This window comes from Bufo bufo, chromosome 7 (genome assembly GCF_905171765.1).
Source record: "Bufo bufo chromosome 7, aBufBuf1.1, whole genome shotgun sequence".
Classification (NCBI taxonomy): domain Eukaryota; kingdom Metazoa; phylum Chordata; class Amphibia; order Anura; family Bufonidae; genus Bufo; species Bufo bufo.
The window spans coordinates 19,961,456-19,978,946 of NC_053395.1; the positions used below are offsets into that span (position 1 = coordinate 19,961,456).

General features: G+C 45.9%; 1 protein-coding gene across 2 annotated transcripts in view; it reads right to left on the bottom strand.

Annotated features, from left to right (window-relative positions):
* The window catches only part of LOC121008139 (regulator of G-protein signaling 11-like), a 123,076-nt gene that overhangs the window by 42,751 nt on the left and 62,834 nt on the right, over positions 1–17,491 (bottom strand). For both annotated transcript variants that reach the window (XM_040440500.1, XM_040440499.1), the window contains exons 5-8: positions 8,906–8,957; positions 8,322–8,380; positions 7,908–7,984; positions 5,019–5,100 (exon numbers count right to left, since the gene is read on the bottom strand). In XM_040440500.1, coding sequence (XP_040296434.1) covers positions 5,019–5,100; positions 7,908–7,984; positions 8,322–8,380; positions 8,906–8,957 — 270 coding nt within the window. The remainder of the gene's footprint in view (positions 1–5,018; positions 5,101–7,907; positions 7,985–8,321; positions 8,381–8,905; positions 8,958–17,491) is intronic.

A 17,491-nucleotide genomic window follows, 5' to 3' on the forward strand; every position in this document is an offset into this window, starting at 1 on the left:
CCTGGGCCCTGACGGGTACTCAGGGGAGTTCTACAAAGTGCTGCAAGCCCAAATATCCCCTACTTTAACCACATACTTTAATCATCTTCTCCAATCTGGTGACTTCCCGAGACACTCCAAAATAGCCCACATAAAACTTATATTAAAGCCCCACAAAGATCCATCTGATCCTGGCTCTTATCGGCCCATATCTTTGATCAACCAAGATCTAAAAATCTTAACGAAGATATTGGCGGATAGGTTGGGGGCCTTGATGCCTGATTTGGTGGGACCCTCCCAGGTGGGATTTATCAAAGGAAGATCAGCAGTAGCAAACATCAGAAAGGTGTTAGCTACCCTGCATTGGGTCCGACACCGTGCCCACCCAGGAGAGTCCCCCATTTTGCTAGCTTTAGATGTGGAGAAAGCTTTCGATTCAGTGAAATGGGATTGGTTGGAAGCGGTTTTAGACAAGTTCCAGATTATGGGTTCTTTTCGTACCTTTTTAAAAGGCTTGTATACAGATCAATTAGCCAGAGTACATACGGGAGGCTTTCTCTCCCCCACCTTCTCATTATACAAGGGGACACGACAAGGGTGCCCCCTCTCTCCGCTACTCTTCGACCTAGCCCTAGAGCCCTTAGCACGACTCTTGGAGGGGTCAGATGTTTACTCAGGTATTAAAATTGGCAGAAAATAAGTAAAATTACCTCTGTATGCAGATGATTTGCTATTGTTCATGTCAAATCCAGCCCAACACTTACGCCCCCTAATGGATTTAATGCAGACCTTTGGTTCTCTTTCAGGGTACCAAATCAACTCCTCTAAAAGTGAAATTCTTAAACTACAAGCCAGGAATCCCCCCCAATTATGGCAGACTAATGGGTTCGCCCCTAATTCGGTCAAACAAAATATAACATATTTAGGGTTGAAGATAGGCAAACTTCTGAGCTCCCTATATCATTTAAACTACCCACCTCTGATTAATATCATAGTGGCGGATTTGAATAGATGGCATTCTCTTCCATTGTCATTCATGGGACGATGCCACCTGATCAAAATGATGAGTTTTTCCAAACTACTTTGCCCTCTTCAAACCCTCCCAATTTTGTTGAAACACTCAGATGTAAACATACTTAACAGAGCCTTCACTAAATTCATATGGGTTGGGAAACGACACCGAATATCCCTGCATAAACTGATGCTATGGAAGCCTGAAGGGGGAATAAAGTTCCCAAACATTAGGGGCTATAATATTATCTGCCTTATGAGACACATCTTAGACTGGCTACATGGGACAGACCATTTCTCTAACAGAGACTTAGAACAAAACTTAGTAGCTCCGTGGGGCCTGGTGTCATGCCTCCACTCCAATTTAACTACTTTACCATCAGGAATAAAAAACTCAATACTAATAAGAGACGCGGTAGTTGCGTGGAAAGTGGCAAGGAAAGCATTTGGGCTCCCTTTCTCGACATCCAAATGGATGCCACTATGGGATCACCCTGAGTTCCCTCAGGGCAGGCACAACGCATTTCTGGAGACATGGAGAATGAAAGGGATCACTAGGGCAGAGCATCTGATGCATGTGGAGGAAAGGAGATGGTTGTCCCCTGGGGAGTTGAAAGAAAGATTCCAACTACCAAATTCCCAATTTTTACATATCCTGCAAGTATTGATATTTTGCGGATCTAGGATTCGTGACCTCTCTAAAGAAGCCTACAGAGCCATGTCAGGGACTTTCACGAAGGCCTCTCCAGCTAAGCTTTTTCACACATGGGAAAACATCACGGATGATGCGGACATCAGGGAGAAAATACTGGAGGGCTGGACCAAAGTCCGCTCTTGTGTCATCAATGAAGGGTGGCGAGAATCGTATTTTAAGATGATGCATAATGCGATATATGGCTTTAATTTCCCAGCTTCACCTAGTTTTCCAGATCCCATTACCCACTGTCCTAAATGCAAAGAATCCTATACAGATTTTTGGCATTAAATATGGACCTGTATAAAGGTGACGAGATTCTGGAAAGACCTGATAGATTATATCAGGAAACACTGGAAGGTGGACCTCCCTATAGAACCCCAGGTGATGCTTTTTCAATATATTTACCTCCCAACGCCTCAATCTGTTCCCTTCTTCCTCCACTCGATCTTGTTGGTCGCAAAGAGGGTCCTGCTACAGCATTGGCTGTCTGACCTTATGCCTGGGATGCCGGACGTGATCTCACAACTAAAAGTGCTACTAAGACATGATCGATTGGAGGCGGAGAGGCACAAAGAGAGTTCAGCCACAAAGTTCTTCAAGAAATGGAAACTTTTCCTCATCACTCACTTCAGTCCCTCTGAAATCCAGGGGATGGTCAGTCCGTTCTGCTATACCTCTTGGTATCTTACCTCCTCATTGAAAGGCACTTTAGGTGCCCTTAAGTTGGAGCACTTCAACGGAAATAAGCAAATAACGCCATATCAGCATGGCTTCATGAGGGATTGGTCATGTCAAACTAATGTAATCAGTTTCTATGAGGAGGTAAGTTCTAGACTTGACAGCGGCGAATCAATGGATGTCGTATATCTGGACTTCTCCAAAGCATTTGACGCTGTACCACATAAAAGGTTAGTATATAAAATGAGAATGCTCGGACTGGGAGAAAACGTCTGTATGTGGGTAAGTAACTGGCTGAGTGATAGAAAACAGAGGGTGGTTATTAACGGTACACACTCAGATTGGGTCACTGTCACTAGTGGGGTACCTCAGGGGTCAGTATTGGGCCCTATTCTCTTCAATATATTTATTAATGATCTTGTAGAAGGCTTGCATAGTAAAATATAAATTTTTGCAGATGACACTAAACTGTGTAAAGTAATTGACACGGAAGAGGACAGTATACGGTATATACACTCACCTAAAGAATTATTAGGAACACCATACTAATACGGTGTTGGACCCCCTTTTGCCTTCAGAACTGCCTTAATTCTACGTGGCATTGATTCCACAAGGTGCTGATAGCATTCTTTAGAAATGTTGGCCCATATTGATAGGATAGCATCTTGCAGTTGATGGAGATTTGAGGGATGCACATCCAGGGCACGAAGCTCCCGTTCCACCACATCCCAAAGATGCTCTATTGGGTTGAGATCTGGTGACTGTGGGGCCATTTTAGTACAGTGAACTCATTGTCATGTTCAAGAAACCAATGTGAGATGATTGGAGCTTTGTGACATGGTGCATTATCCTGCTGGAAGTAGCCATCAGAGGATGGGAACATGTTCTCATTCTGTTTATGCCAAATTCGGACTCTACCATTTGAATGTCTCAACAGAAATCGAGACTCATCAGACCAGGCAACATTTTTCCAGTCTTCAACAGTCCAATTTTGGTGAGCTCGTGCAAATTGTAGCCTCTTTTTCCTATTTGTAGTGGAGATGAGTGGTACCCGGTGGGGTCTTCTGCTGTTGCAGCCCATCTGCCTCAAGGTTGTGCGTGTTGTGGCTTCACAAATGCTTTGCTGCATACCTCGGTTGTAACGAGTGGTTATTTCAGCCAACGTTGCTCTTCTATCAGCTTGAATCAGTCGGCCCATTCTCCTCTGACCTCTAGCATCCACAAGGCATTTTCGCCCACAGGACGGCCGCATACTGGATGTTTTTCCCTTTTCACACCATTCTTTGTAAACCCTAGAAATGGTTGTGCGTGAAAATCCCAGTAACTGAGCAGATTGTGAAATACTCAGACCGGCCCGTCTGGCACCAACAACCATGCCACGCTCAAAATGGCTTAAATCACCTTTCTTTCCCATTCTGACATTCAGTTTGGAGTTCAGGAGATTGTCTTGACCAGGACCACCCCCCTAAATGCATCGAAGCAACTGCCATGTGATTGGTTGACTAGACAATTGCATTAATGAGGAATAGAACAGGTGTTCCTAATAATTCTTTAGGTGAGTGAATACACTACAGAGGACAGTATACTGTATATATACTACAGAGTATACAGTATACTGTATATATATACTACAGAGGACAGTATACTGTATATATACACTACAGAGGACAGTATACGGTATATATACACTACAGAGGACAGTATACTACTACAGAGGGATCTGGATAGATTGGAGGCCTGGGCAGATAAGTGGCAGGTGAGGTTTAACACTGACAAATGTAAGGTTATGCACATGGGAAGGAATAATGCAAGTCACCCGTACATACTAAATGGTAAAACACTCGGTAACACTGACATGGAAAAGGATCTAGGAATTTAAGTGAACAGCAAACTAATCTGTAGAAACCAGTGTCAGGCAGCTGCTGCCAAGGCCAATAAGATAATGGGTTGCATCAGAAGGGGCATAGATGCCGGTGATGAGAACATAGTCCTACCACTTCACAAATCGCTAGACAGACCACACATGGAGTACTGTGTACAGTTCTGGGCTCCTGTGAACAAGGCAGACATAGCAGAGCTGGAGAGGGTTCAGAGGAGGGCAACTAAAGTAATAACTGGAATGGGGCAACTACAGTACCCGGAAAGATTATCAAAATTAGAGTTATTCACTTTAGAAAAAAAACGACTGAGGGGAGATCTAATTACTATGTATGAAGTTTTTTTTTTTTGCCTTCCTCTGGATCAACTTGCAGGATAACAGGCCGAACTGGATGGACAATGTCTTTTTTCAGCCTTATGTACTATGTTACTATGCACACAAATGTATTTTCTTTCCATGTCCGTTCCGCTTTTTTGCAGACTGTATTCAGAGCCATACATTTCAATGGGTCCGCAAAAAAAAAAAACGGAAGGTACTGTGCGTTTTTCCGTTCCGCAAAAAAAATAGAACATGTCCTATTATTGTCCGCATTACGGACAAGGATAGTACTGTTCTATTAGGGGCCAGCTGTTCCGTTCTGCAAAATACGGAATGAACACGGACGTCATCTGTATTTTTTGCGGATCCGTTTTTTGCGGACCTCAAAATACATACGGTCGTGTGCATGAGGCCCTAAGGATCACCATTATCTTGTATTTAGGATAATGAACTTACCGATGGTTTGCTAACGAGCCAGTACGCCTGCTCCTGACACTCTATCACAATCCGGTCTCCTTTGCGGCGCTGTTTGGCGGCCCTGTGCATTAGCGGAAACAAGAACATAATATAAAAGTAGTATTCAAAAAGTCAGAGCCTTACAACATTATGGTGGTGGGCTGTCAGCTCTATATGCTGCCATGTTAGACAAGTCCATAGGGATCTATGCATGCAAACAAAATCACTTATCAGAACTGTTTCCCATAGCAACCAATCAGAGAGCAGCTTCCATTTCTCTAGAGCAGTTTTAGAAATGAAAGCTAAGCTCTGATTGGTTGCTATGGGCATCAGGTCCAGATTCGATAAATGAGGCCTACTGGATTAGCTAAGCCCGTCCTGGGTGTTATGTGTTATCATAGGGACACTGTTTGCAGGGCACAGAACCCGTATGGCAGTACAGCCTCCATATTCTGCACAAATACCACATGTACACAGGTATTCTCCTGTAGAAGCGATGCTTCCGTGTTTATGGAGTCCATGGACCACAGCACAATTTAAAATCACATTGTACGAGACACGATAGAAGATGGCTGGCTGTAATAACTCTGCACAAGGCGCTGCTGCGTGCATCCGGGAAAATCCATACAAATATTCCACACGATCCTGAATTTTTCATGATGGATTTTTATAAATATTTCATGTGCACCGGCTGCATTAAGAATATGCAGAAACACTTTACTTATTTATGGGGGGTTTAAGACGCGCTTACAACAAACAAAAAAAAGCACACGTGTCCTGAAACGCGGCGGCGCTGTAAGGGAGAGCTGTCAGAGCTGAAGGTATTACAGGATGGCTATGGGTCAGTGCGGAAAAAGGGCATGGACTGGGGTGGTGCACAATGCTAGCATTAAAGGGACATTCCAGAATTAGGGTCACACTTGTCCAGGTGCTATTGGAACCCATTTACATTGAAGTGAATGGGGATGAGCCGCAATACCAGACACAACCTGCAGCCAGGTGTGGCGCTGTTTTTTTTTTATTTTATTTTTTATGCAGTGCCCTGGAGCAAGGGAACTTTAGACTATGGACATTTGTGGATATTTTCCCTTATTGCTGCTATACAAAGCCATTCACTACTTAAATAACTTTAAAGGGTCAACTTGCACTGTGATTTGTGCTGTTGTGTGCACTTATACTGTTTTATATTGTTGAACTGCATTTATATATTTGTTGTAATATATCTTGTTCATTTGCACTGTTATTACCCTATAGCTGCACTGCACTGTGGAAAGGGTCAATGCACAGCCAGCTAATACTGAGAGACTTTATGACTTTCTACCTATGCAAAGTTATAAAAGGGAAAAACAGACAGACAGACTGTCTGGTTTAGCTCTGCTGTTTCTCTCTGAAGACTTGTTTATGTCTGGAAAAATTGCTTAGTCATTCCCATAGACTTGCATTGAAGCTCTATACAAGTCTATGATAGACAAAAATTGTAACATTGTTTCTGTTTAGGCTGTGCTTCTCAAATCCATCCCTTCTACTAGAAGGTTCTAGTTCAGTTATAAACTGTATATAAGGAGAGCAGTCAGAGGCCCTAGTTTTCTACAGATAGGGACCAATGCTTAGTAGGAGAGACTCTGCCAGACTGCATGAGTGACCAGAAGCAGGCGCTGAGACGGGGAGACTCTGCCACAGATCCTTTCCTCAGCACAAAACCTTCTGCCAGGGAGAAGCCATCCCAGTGCACTGCTTGTATTGTTTTGCACTTGAGTTCCTCTACTAAGGGCGTACACTGGTTTACTGCAAACGCTGACTCTCTGGACTTATTTCCCATTGGGGTGCACCACGCACCATGCAGAGCGCTTGAATGGAGACTGAGTTATGTGTCTGGTCACATGACCCGCCATCAGCGGCCATCTTATGGACAGGACCATTGTTAAAGTGAATGTGTCAATAAGAAAGAGATGAACATATGTAGGAAGTTCCATCAAAGCCGAGCTAGAAGTTGACATTTCTCCTAGTGGGCTCCACCCCCTTGACTCTTTAGAAACAAGGCACTTCTTGTTCTAAAGAATCATTTTTAAACATCATGTCACCTTTCCAGCTCGGTGGTTCACAGAGGCAAGGGGAATATGTCATAAGCCGTTTTCCAGCTTTAAGGTGGCCATTTTGTGGATACAACTACCTCCTTTACTTCAGCATTATTAAAAGGGGGTTCTGGGAGAATAGATGCGATGTCCCCATTAAGACCCCTTAACTGTTAGCCAGAGTGGAAAGCGGCTATAAAAAATAATCTCTCGCTCTGTAGGATATAACACAGGCAACCCACTGATTTCTATGTGCAGCATGTAATACTTCATTTCTCCTGTGGAGGTGCTGCAGGGAAATTGAACACTTGCTGCCAGGTTTTCACACAGACTGTGGTGGATCTCTGGGAGTCCGAGCAGTAGGATGTTCTGTGATCAACTTCTTTTTCTAACAACAGGCCTCCCTTCTTCCCTTTTAAAGAGGTTGCCCAGTTTTAAAAAAAACATATACCGTACCCTAATCATGAATTTTGAGTTAATAGAGGGGAGTGTAATGTTCAGGATAAGAGCTGCTACAAAGAGTGTCTTTTGCTCTGGAGGACCTTTCCTGTCCTGCATTACACAGACAACCCAATGGCTTGAATGAGCATTGTGTAGTACTTAATTACCCCTGTGGTGGCGCTGCAGGGAACATGAACAGTTACGGCCAGGTTTGATCACAGATAAAAGCAGATTGCTGTGGGTGTCAGGAGTGGAACTCTTCTAATAAATAGGGATTTCCAAGGTGGAGAACTCCTTTAAGGCTGGGAAAGCTGTAAAATGATTGGCTGTCATGGGTCACACTCCACTTTTCAAATAAGTGAGATGGTCTACAGACCTGATTTGCTCTCTTGCTTGCATCACGACGAAGTCCCAGGTGTGGTTAATTCGCTTGTGCAGCTGATTATAATTATCCTGTGAGAACCCAAGAAAAAAAATGGTTGACAAACACCTAAAAAAGACGAAATATTCACGTACAGTTAGAACACAAACCTGGTGACATACCCTACAGACTGACAATGAATATGGCCATCTTTAAAGCTCCAGTAGAGGTCTCCACTCATCTATCTTCAAAGCCTAATAGGCAAATCCGCCGGATTCTGTAGAGATGCATTCCCCTCTCCCCTAGCATTTCCTAAAAAGGCATATTTGTCTTCAAGGAGTAAAGGAAAGCTGGGTGACAACCTGTTGGAAGCTGTAATGGCGGCCATATTGATCGTCACCCAGCTTTCCCTACAAATTCATGACTGACCTTCTCATACTCCACCAGGTCTCCTTGTTTCCTGATATTCTTTTTTGCCAGATAAATTGCTGAATAGAAGATATAAGAATCATATTACTTCTATCCTAACCAGCATTTTCATCCTGATTTGCAGGTCATTATTAGGCCCAGCCCATGATCCACCCAGGAGCAACCATAAACACAACTGAATAGTTCGGAAGTATGGTTATTTGTGACTGTCAGGGCATGCTGGGACTTGCAGTCTCAGAACAGCTTCAAAGACACAGTTTAGGAACAAATGCATTAGCGCACCTTATGGGAACTCAACCAGTGGGGACAATGCCATGAACTAGTGGCACCGCCCACGAGGAGCACAGGTTGAAATACTGAGCAGTAGCACTTTAATCTCTATAGTAAAATGGTTTCCTTTCTTATGGAGAAAATGGGACTGCAAGAAATTTTAAGAAAATGAAAGTCTGAATAGTTGCTATTAGGCCCAGCATCCTTATCACAGTACAAAAGCAGGAAGAGTTGTCATGGGGATACAGAGAAGGCTGAGACACATGCATTATTACACCGGGCACAATATGAATAATTAAACAAGTGTAATTTACCATAGTCCAACTCTGTGGCGGGCCATTTATTGGTGGTCCAGAAATATGGGGTCTAGAAAAAAAAAATTACAGAAAATATCATAAAAAATATTTATGTATTATAAACTACCCTATCCCCGATTCCACTACACAACATAAAAGATTATATAATTACTGAAAAAGTCATACAGTGTGACAGAATAATAACAGATACAGTAGGAGGGAAGGTTCTGTCCCAGGGGCCACACGTGACCCACAATACCATGTTGTGTGGCCTACGGCCAGGACCGTTTCTAAGGAAGCTAATCGCCACTGTTTTCAATTATATCTGCATTGTCAGAAGCCATCTGGCCGAAGAATCCTCTGGAAGAACTCAACGACTGTGATTTTATATTGGCGAACACCCCAGTTGTTAAAGGGGGAACCATGGTTGGGGCCATGTTAATGGGGAACTCTCTTGCTGAACCACTATTAATAGAGGAATTCTGCAGCTGGGGCACTCTTCATAGGGGAACTCTGGCTGTGGCACTGTTAATGAGGGTACTATGGCTGGAACACTGTTAATAGGAGGACCATGGCTGGAGCACTATTAATGGGGGAACCATGGCTGGAGCACTGTTAATGGGAGGACCATGGCTGTAGCACAGTTAATGGGGGAACCATGACTGGAACATTGTTAATGGGAGGACCATGGCTGTGGCACGGTTAATAGGGAAACCATGGCTGGAACTCTGATAATGGGAGGACCATGACTTGAGCACTGGTAATGGGAGGACCATGGCTATGGCACTATTAGAAGGAGGACCATGGCTGGAGCACTGTTAATAGGGGAAGCATGGCTGAAACACTATTAATGGGGGAACCATGGCTGGAGCACTGTTAATGGGGGAAACATGGCTGGAGCACTATTAATGGGGGAACCATGGCTGGAGCATTGTTAATGGGAGGACCATGGCTGGAGCACTTTTAATGAGAGGACCATGGCTGGAGCACTGTTAATGGGGGAACCATGGCTGGAGTACTGCTAATGAGGGAACCATGGCTGGAGTACTGCTAATGAGGGAACCATGGCTGTGACACTGGTAATGGGAGGACCATGGCGGTGACACTGGTAATGGGAGGACCATGGCTGGAACACTGTTAATGGGAGGAGCATGGTTGGAGCACTGTTAATGGGAGGAGTATGTTTGGAGCACTGTTAATGGGGGAACCATGGCTGGAGCACTGTTAATGGGAGGACCATGGCTGTGGCACTGTTAATGGGAGGACCATGGCTGTGGCACTGTTAATGGGAGGACCATGGCTGGAGCACTATTAATGGGGGAACCATGGCTGGAGCACTATTAATGGGGGAACCATGGCTGGAGCACTGTTAATGGGGGAACCATGGCTGGAGCACTATTAATGTGGGAACCATGGCTGGAGAATTGTTAATAGGAGGACCATGGCTGGAGTACTGTTAATGGGGGAAGCATGGTTGGAGCACTGTTAATGGGGAAAGCATGGTTGGAGCACTGTTAATGGGGGTACCATGGCTGAAGCACTGTTAATGGAGTTATGCCATGATTGAGGTCCCTCACATGGATCCAGCGATCTCCCCATTCATTACTCTAATTGCTCTACGAGATTCTCTTCAGAATAGCAACCTCAAAGGTGTGTCCTTTGTGCTGCATCTCTCTCCGTATCAGCTCAGGGGGCGTGTTTGTTCTCCTGCAGCTTTTAACCCTGTAACTGCAACAGCTTCTATCAAATGATATGGCTGAGCGCGTGCGACCACCTCAGTGAGGTGGACAAGAAATAAAAAGAATAAACAGCAGGTGGCGCTTTACAGATTTTGCATTTCATTGAATAGCTCAGTGGCTATACAAAATGTTTAATTACATGCAATTACAAATGTATTCACATCCAAGTGCTGGTTTAAAAAATGTCTAATATTTTTCAGGGGGACAAGCTCTTTAAGGGGGGACTCTGGCTGGAGGATTGTTAATGGGGTAACCAAGGTTGGGGCAATGTTAATAGGGGATTTCTCTGGCTGGAGTACTACTTATAGAGAAGCTCTGCGGATGCGGCACTCATCACCGGGGAAATCGGGTTCTGTTGATGGAGGAACCATGGCTGTGGCACTGTTTATAGAGGAACTGTTAATGGGGGCTGGGGCACTTTTAAGTTTTGTCATACCAGGGTCAACCCTAATGTTTCCTCCTCCCCACACACTATGAGACAGAGTAGAAAGCGCTGTTAGTGTGGAATAATGAGTTGGGGGGATGGGGGTTAAGGGGCGTTTGGTTCCTGAAGCCCATGTTGGCCGCTAGAATGCAGCGGGAATCAGTCAGGCCCAATACAATAACCTATTTAAATCAATCTCCGTCTTGACGTGCTCCTCTCATTGTCCTCTTAGAGCCTGAAGAGAAGAAGCTTCACGTCTGCTAGGATTATAGTCTCCAAGACAGATTACAGTAATAATAGGGGATGGCAGAGCGTCTTGACATGTTGGGCAGTGCTCCTGTCAAAATAAATATCCTGTCGCTCTAGCGAGGAACACAAGATATTCATAGTCCCAAAAAGGAACTGACAAAAATCTCATTATTTTTTTTATTTAGCAGCACGTTCCTTACAGCAATGTCCTTGTCAATATTAAGCCCAAGACACCCAGTTTGTTTGAATACTTCCTGGCTCCATGCTTTTTTCTTTTATAGTATCTGCTTATTAATTTTCCAAAGAGAAAAACAAACCTTTCAAGGTATAACAGTACACAGACAATCAGTACTGCAGAAGTAATCGAGTGGTTACCACTAAGCACGGTCTATATTCCTGTTCAGAATTACATGCACAATTAGTTTCTGTCCAAAAAGAAATTGGTGTTAGAGGCAAATGTTTCATCACAATCACACGGACGTACATTCAAACCAAACAGTCACTCCCCCCACGGGACCAAACAAGGAAACATTGCTAAATCAAGGTGTTACTGTCTGTGCGTTAATCCAAGGATTCCACATTTTAAGGAAACGGTCAGAGGTTCCCCTGTGTTCGTAAACAAACTTGTAGAGTCCTAAATCAGAGTTGACTAATTTTATAACAAGACACGGAGGCTTCATATTGCTTTTACCTTTCTTTACTTCTACCATAGCAGCAAAGAGAAAAAAAGGTATACAAAATGGAAACCATAGTAACAGACTCCTCCCCTTATCCCAGTATATCCCTCCTTGTCTGCCTGGGATCTTCCTCTTTCTTTGCTGCTACCAGGCAGATAAGTACTCTCCAGCTCTGTGGCGTTGCTCAGGGTCTGGTATATATATATATATTTGTTTGGTTCTTTGATTTACCCCCCCCCCCCTTTTACTTGGGGTGTTGGGGTTCTTCTTCTTTAACAAATTTCATTTTTACAGTCTTTTATTATGTTTAATTTGTCTGGGGTATAATCGTTTCCTTTTCAGGTCTGTTATTCCACTGTGTCCCCTTTTCCTTGGGATTTTGCCCTCTTTAACGGTCCTTGCGGCTCCTCCGCCCTCTTGGCGTGAACCGCTTCCCCTCCTCTTACCTTTTCGTTCCGATTTACCTCAGATTGCGTCCGCCATTGCGCGCGCTTTTCTCTGTCTTCTTCTTCTCCTTCCCGCCCGAAGTCTCGCGATAACGAGATTTCGGCCGCATTTTCACTGTTCGGCTATTGCTGACGGCGAGATCTCGCGAGATCTCGTCGTCTCTGTGAGTTCCCCGCTCTGCACGCACCGGACATTACCGCTCTCCTCAGCCTATCCTCCTGCGGTTTACTACTGCTCCTCTGGGCCTTGTAAGTCCCTTCATTACACATATATTCGCTTCTTCCTCTATTATATTCCTGCTGCAGGTTATTACATGCTCTCTCCCCTTTTCTTTTCTTTTCTTTCAGTGTTGTACCTGCTACTTCCGGCTGGGGTGACTAACTCCTGCCGTTCCCTTCCATTATCATGTCCCTCAGGAAGAATTCTGTTACTTCACTGGCCCCTAGTGACCCCTCTCCTACAGATCAGGTTTCCCCTGTTCAGGATAGAAGGTCCGAGGTGATTCACCCGGACGACCATGATGTAGCTCTGCAAAAATCAATATCTAATGCTATTATGACCGCCATGGGTTCAATGTCTTCGGCATTGACCCAATCTATATCTCAGGCCCTTATGGCTCGTCCTATTACTGCTACCCAGGGCTCGGTCCTGCCTCCGGGGCCGGTACCTATTGCCTCCAGAACACCTCAGATTGATGGGCCATCCCCATCCCAAGATAACGCGCATTGTTCGCGTAAACGAGCTTGCACCCGCCAGGCAGAAAAAACGCGGGCATGGAAGACTGCCAGGTCTCTACCTGAGCCAATGTCAGACTCTGATAGGGAGTCGGAGGAGGAAACTCATGAGAATGTCTATGAATTGACGGATGAGGTGGAGGACGAATTGGCGGATATTGCTGTGGACCCGGCACTTAATGTATGCCCGGAAAACCCCTTTCTGCACCAGGGGTCAGCAGAGGATCTTTTATTGGATCCGTCTGGGGAACCACTGTTTAACCCCGATGAGCTGCACCATCCCCGCTCTGCGGAATGGATGCCCGCCACGCATGTAGCACAATATATGGAGGCTCGCATACGCAATCCGCTTAGTAAGGAATCGCGTAATAAGTTGCGAGCAGAGTGCCCCCGCCCTTTGATACCACACAAAGTGTGTGAAACGCCCTCAGTGGATCCTAAAATGGTCCAGTTTTTGGCAAAAACGGGTTTTAACCCCCGTAAAGGACTGGACGCGGCCTTGAAGGCAGTCCAAGACAAACTATTGGACATTACAGGTCCTTTAGCAAAAATCTTCGATTTGGCTGAATCCGCCAAAGCGGCAGGTAGCCAGGTGGACCCGGAAGAATTGAGAGGTTGGGCCCAGAGGGCCATATGCGTGGCTGGTAATGTCAATGCCTCGCTCGCCATTGAAAGGCGCAAAGCGATACTGATTAAAATAGAGCCAAAGCTGTCTAACTTAGCTTTGACTGAAGTGGGCAAAGATGCCCAGGGGTTGCTCTTTGGTGACTCTTTCATTAAAGAATTAGGTAAATACGTAGGAGCCTTTACGGCTCTTGATAAGGCCCAGACATCGATGCGTCGAGTCTTTCAAGGGCGTTTTTCCAATAGGGCCGGCAGTTCAAGGGGCCGACTGTCCGGCCGTTCCAATTTTCATGCCCGAGGTTTCGGCAGAGGCTCCTTTAACTATAGAGCATCCCTCCAGGATCAAAGACACCAACCGTCCTTTTTTCCATCACGAGGCACTCCTTTCCGGTCACGAGGTTTCAGAGGGAATCCAGGCTCCCGCCGACCTTTTGGTAAGTTATATTCTTCGTCCTCTACCTTTTTCAGACCATTATGTCGGAGGCAGACTCCGGTTCTTTTCTCATGTGTGGCCAGGCATAACCTCAGACCAATGGGTCCTTTCTACTGTGCAGGGGTTCACAATAGATCTGATTGCCGATCCGAGCTCCATACCGGTTCCCCCTCCAATACCACTGTCCGAGTCAGCACGACTCCTGTTTCAGAGGGAACTTTCGGATCTATTACAAAAAGGCGCGATCGAACGCGCTCCAGTACATCAAAGGGGTGTGATCAGCAGTATATTTTTGGTGCAAAAGAAAGGGGGCCAGATGCGCCCGGTGATCAACCTGAAAGCCTTAAACGCTTTTGTACAATATCGGCATTTCAAGATGGAGGGCATCCATCTTTTGAGAGATCTGCTCCTTCCAGGCGATTGGATGGCCAAGATAGATCTCAAAGACGCCTATCTCACGGTTCCAGTGTCTCCCTCTTCAAGAGACCTGCTGCGGTTCCTATGGAACGGTCAAACCTGGCGTTTCACCTGCCTTCCGTTCGGCCTATCCTCCGCCCCCTGGTGCTTTACCAAGATCATGCGCCCAGTGGTGGCTTGGCTTCGCAGCCGAGGTGTCCGCCTAATCGTCTACCTGGACGATATCTTGATTATGGCCCAATCACATACACTCCTACTGAAGCACCTCCACTTGACGGTGTCGCTCCTGTCCAATTTGGGGTTTATCGTCAATCGGGAGAAATCTTGTCTGACCCCTTCCAGGTCAATGGAGTTCCTGGGGTTCCAGGTGAACTCGGTGGAGTTATCCCTCAGTCTTCCCCTCTCAAAAATCAAGGCTATCCGCAAGGAACTGCGGCATGTCCTGCGACTAGATCAGATGTCTTTGCGACATTTAGCAAGGATAATCGGACTTTTGGCCTCCTCGATCCAGGCCATATTTCCAGCCCCCCTCCATTATCGGGCATTGCAGCGCCTCAAAATTGCCCACCTTCGGACGGGGGCCTCTTACGCAGATTTCGTCACTTTGGATGCAGAGACGAAGGACGAGATGAGATGGTGGATCCACAACCTGTCAGTCTGGAATGGCAGAGCAATTGTGGGTCCCCAACCGGATCTGGTCATAGAGTCCGATGCGAGCCTGCACGGATGGGGAGCGCATTGCAGTGGTGTCTCCACGGGCGGTCCTTGGTTTCTAGAAGAATCCCGCCTTCACATCAACGCCCTGGAGCTTCTCGCAGGGTCGTTTGCCATTCGCAGCTTTGCCAATGGGGTGGTCAGCTCAGCCATCAGACTCCGCATGGACAACATATCGGCGGTCAGGTATGTGAATTGTATGGGTGGAACACGGTCTGTGGTTCTGACCCATTTAGCGAAGGATTTTTGGGAGTTTTGTCTCGACAGGAACATTTCTGTGGTGGCAGAGTACCTTCCAGGCCTTCACAATACCCTGGCGGACTGGAGTTCACGCTACATATCAGACTCCAGCGACTGGAGGTTAGACGAGACAGTTTTTTCTGCTATTTCTTCTCTGTGGGGTCCCTTTTCAGTCGACCTGTTCGCTTCCCGCTTGAATACCCAGCTGCCCAGGTTTTTCAGCTGGAGGCCGGACCCCTTGGCGGAAGCAGTGGACGCTCTACTTCAACACTGGGGGGACGCGCTGATGTATGCTTTCCCTCCCTTCGCACTTATTCCGAGGGTACTCCTTCAAGTTCGTCAGCAGTTGGCGAACCTGGTTCTGATTGTGCCATTTTGGAGAACTCAGTCTTGGTTCCCTCAAATCCTGGAACTTCTGGTGGATTTTCCGCTTCTCCTTCCCGATCAGTTGTCTCTGCTTCTAGGGCCTGCAGGAGAATTTCATCCACTCCTCCAGAACGGGTCGTTACGTCTTCTAGCTTGCAAGATCTCGGGAGTCCAGAAGGAGGCGCTGGACTTTCAGCAACGACTAGGTTCTTATTGGACTGCGCTTGGGCACCCGGAACAAGACGGGCTTATCGAACCGCCTGGGGTTCTTGGGCTCGCTGGTGCGTCGAGCGAACTTTGGATCCCGTTGAGGCCCCTGTGAATTCCATTTTAGCCTTTTTATCCTCACTTTTTGAGGCCGGGAAGGCTTACCGTACCATCAATGTCTTTAGGTCAGCAATTTCCTCCAGGCATAACGGTTTCGAGGGACGTCCTGCGGGTCAGCACCCCCTGGTCTGTCGTTTACTAAAAGGCTCACGCTTGGCCCGACCGCCTCGGCCACGATTTTCATCGACTTGGGATGTGTCTGGTGTCTTATCCTTTTTAGTCAACTGGCCCTCTAATACTCAACTGTCCTTACGTCAGTTATCGGCCAAATTAGTCACCTTATTCTGTTTAATCTCCTGTAAGAGAGTTTCGGATGTGCGCGCGTTAGATTGGGACGCTAGATCCTTCACCCCTGAAGGGGTCCACTTTAATATCTCCCGACGTACAAAAACCAGTATCCGTTCGGTCTCTTACCCCCGTTTTCCGGATTCACCACAACTTTGTCCTGTGGAATGTTTACGCGAATATGAAGAGAGAACCCGTCCCTTACGCTCGCCTTCTCTTCCCCACTTATTCATTTCTTTTCGCAGTCCATTTGCTCCAGTTACCAGCGTTACATTATCTCGCTGGGTTAAGTGGATTCTCTCCCTGTCTGGGATTGATACGACCATATTTACAGCACACTCGGTTCGCAGTGCAGCGGCTACTTCCATGACAACATCTGGAGCTCGCTTAGAAGATGTTATGAGATTGGCGGATTGGTCCAGGACTTCCACTTTCCGCGAATTTTATTTCAGACCGGCATCACACGCTTTTGATTCTTTAGTGGCTCAGCTTTAAACGAGCAATATGAAGCCTCCGTGTCTTGTTATAAAATTATAGGATTTTACTAATGTATGACGTAAAGTCATGATTTTATTAAAGACACGGAGGCGAGTATTGCCCTCCCTGGACCCACCCTTGGGGCTTGAGTAAGTATGGAATGTTGATTTACCTTATGGTCAGGATATTAAAGTTGTTAGTAATTTTTTTTACTACCTGTGGTTCCTATGTTTTTTATGATGCACTGGATTATGCTCTTAGCAGGTTTTTTCTTTATTTTCTTTTTTCCTAGGTTGAGAGACTAACGGCGTCATGCTTTTGAGTCATACAGTTCCGTTCCGGTCGGATGTCCGATTGTTGCGGTCCAAGCCGACAGTTTCTAAAGGTTTTTCGTTATCCGGTTGTTTCAGCGTCAGTCGTTCCGGTTGGACAGCGCTGGTTGAGACGCAAA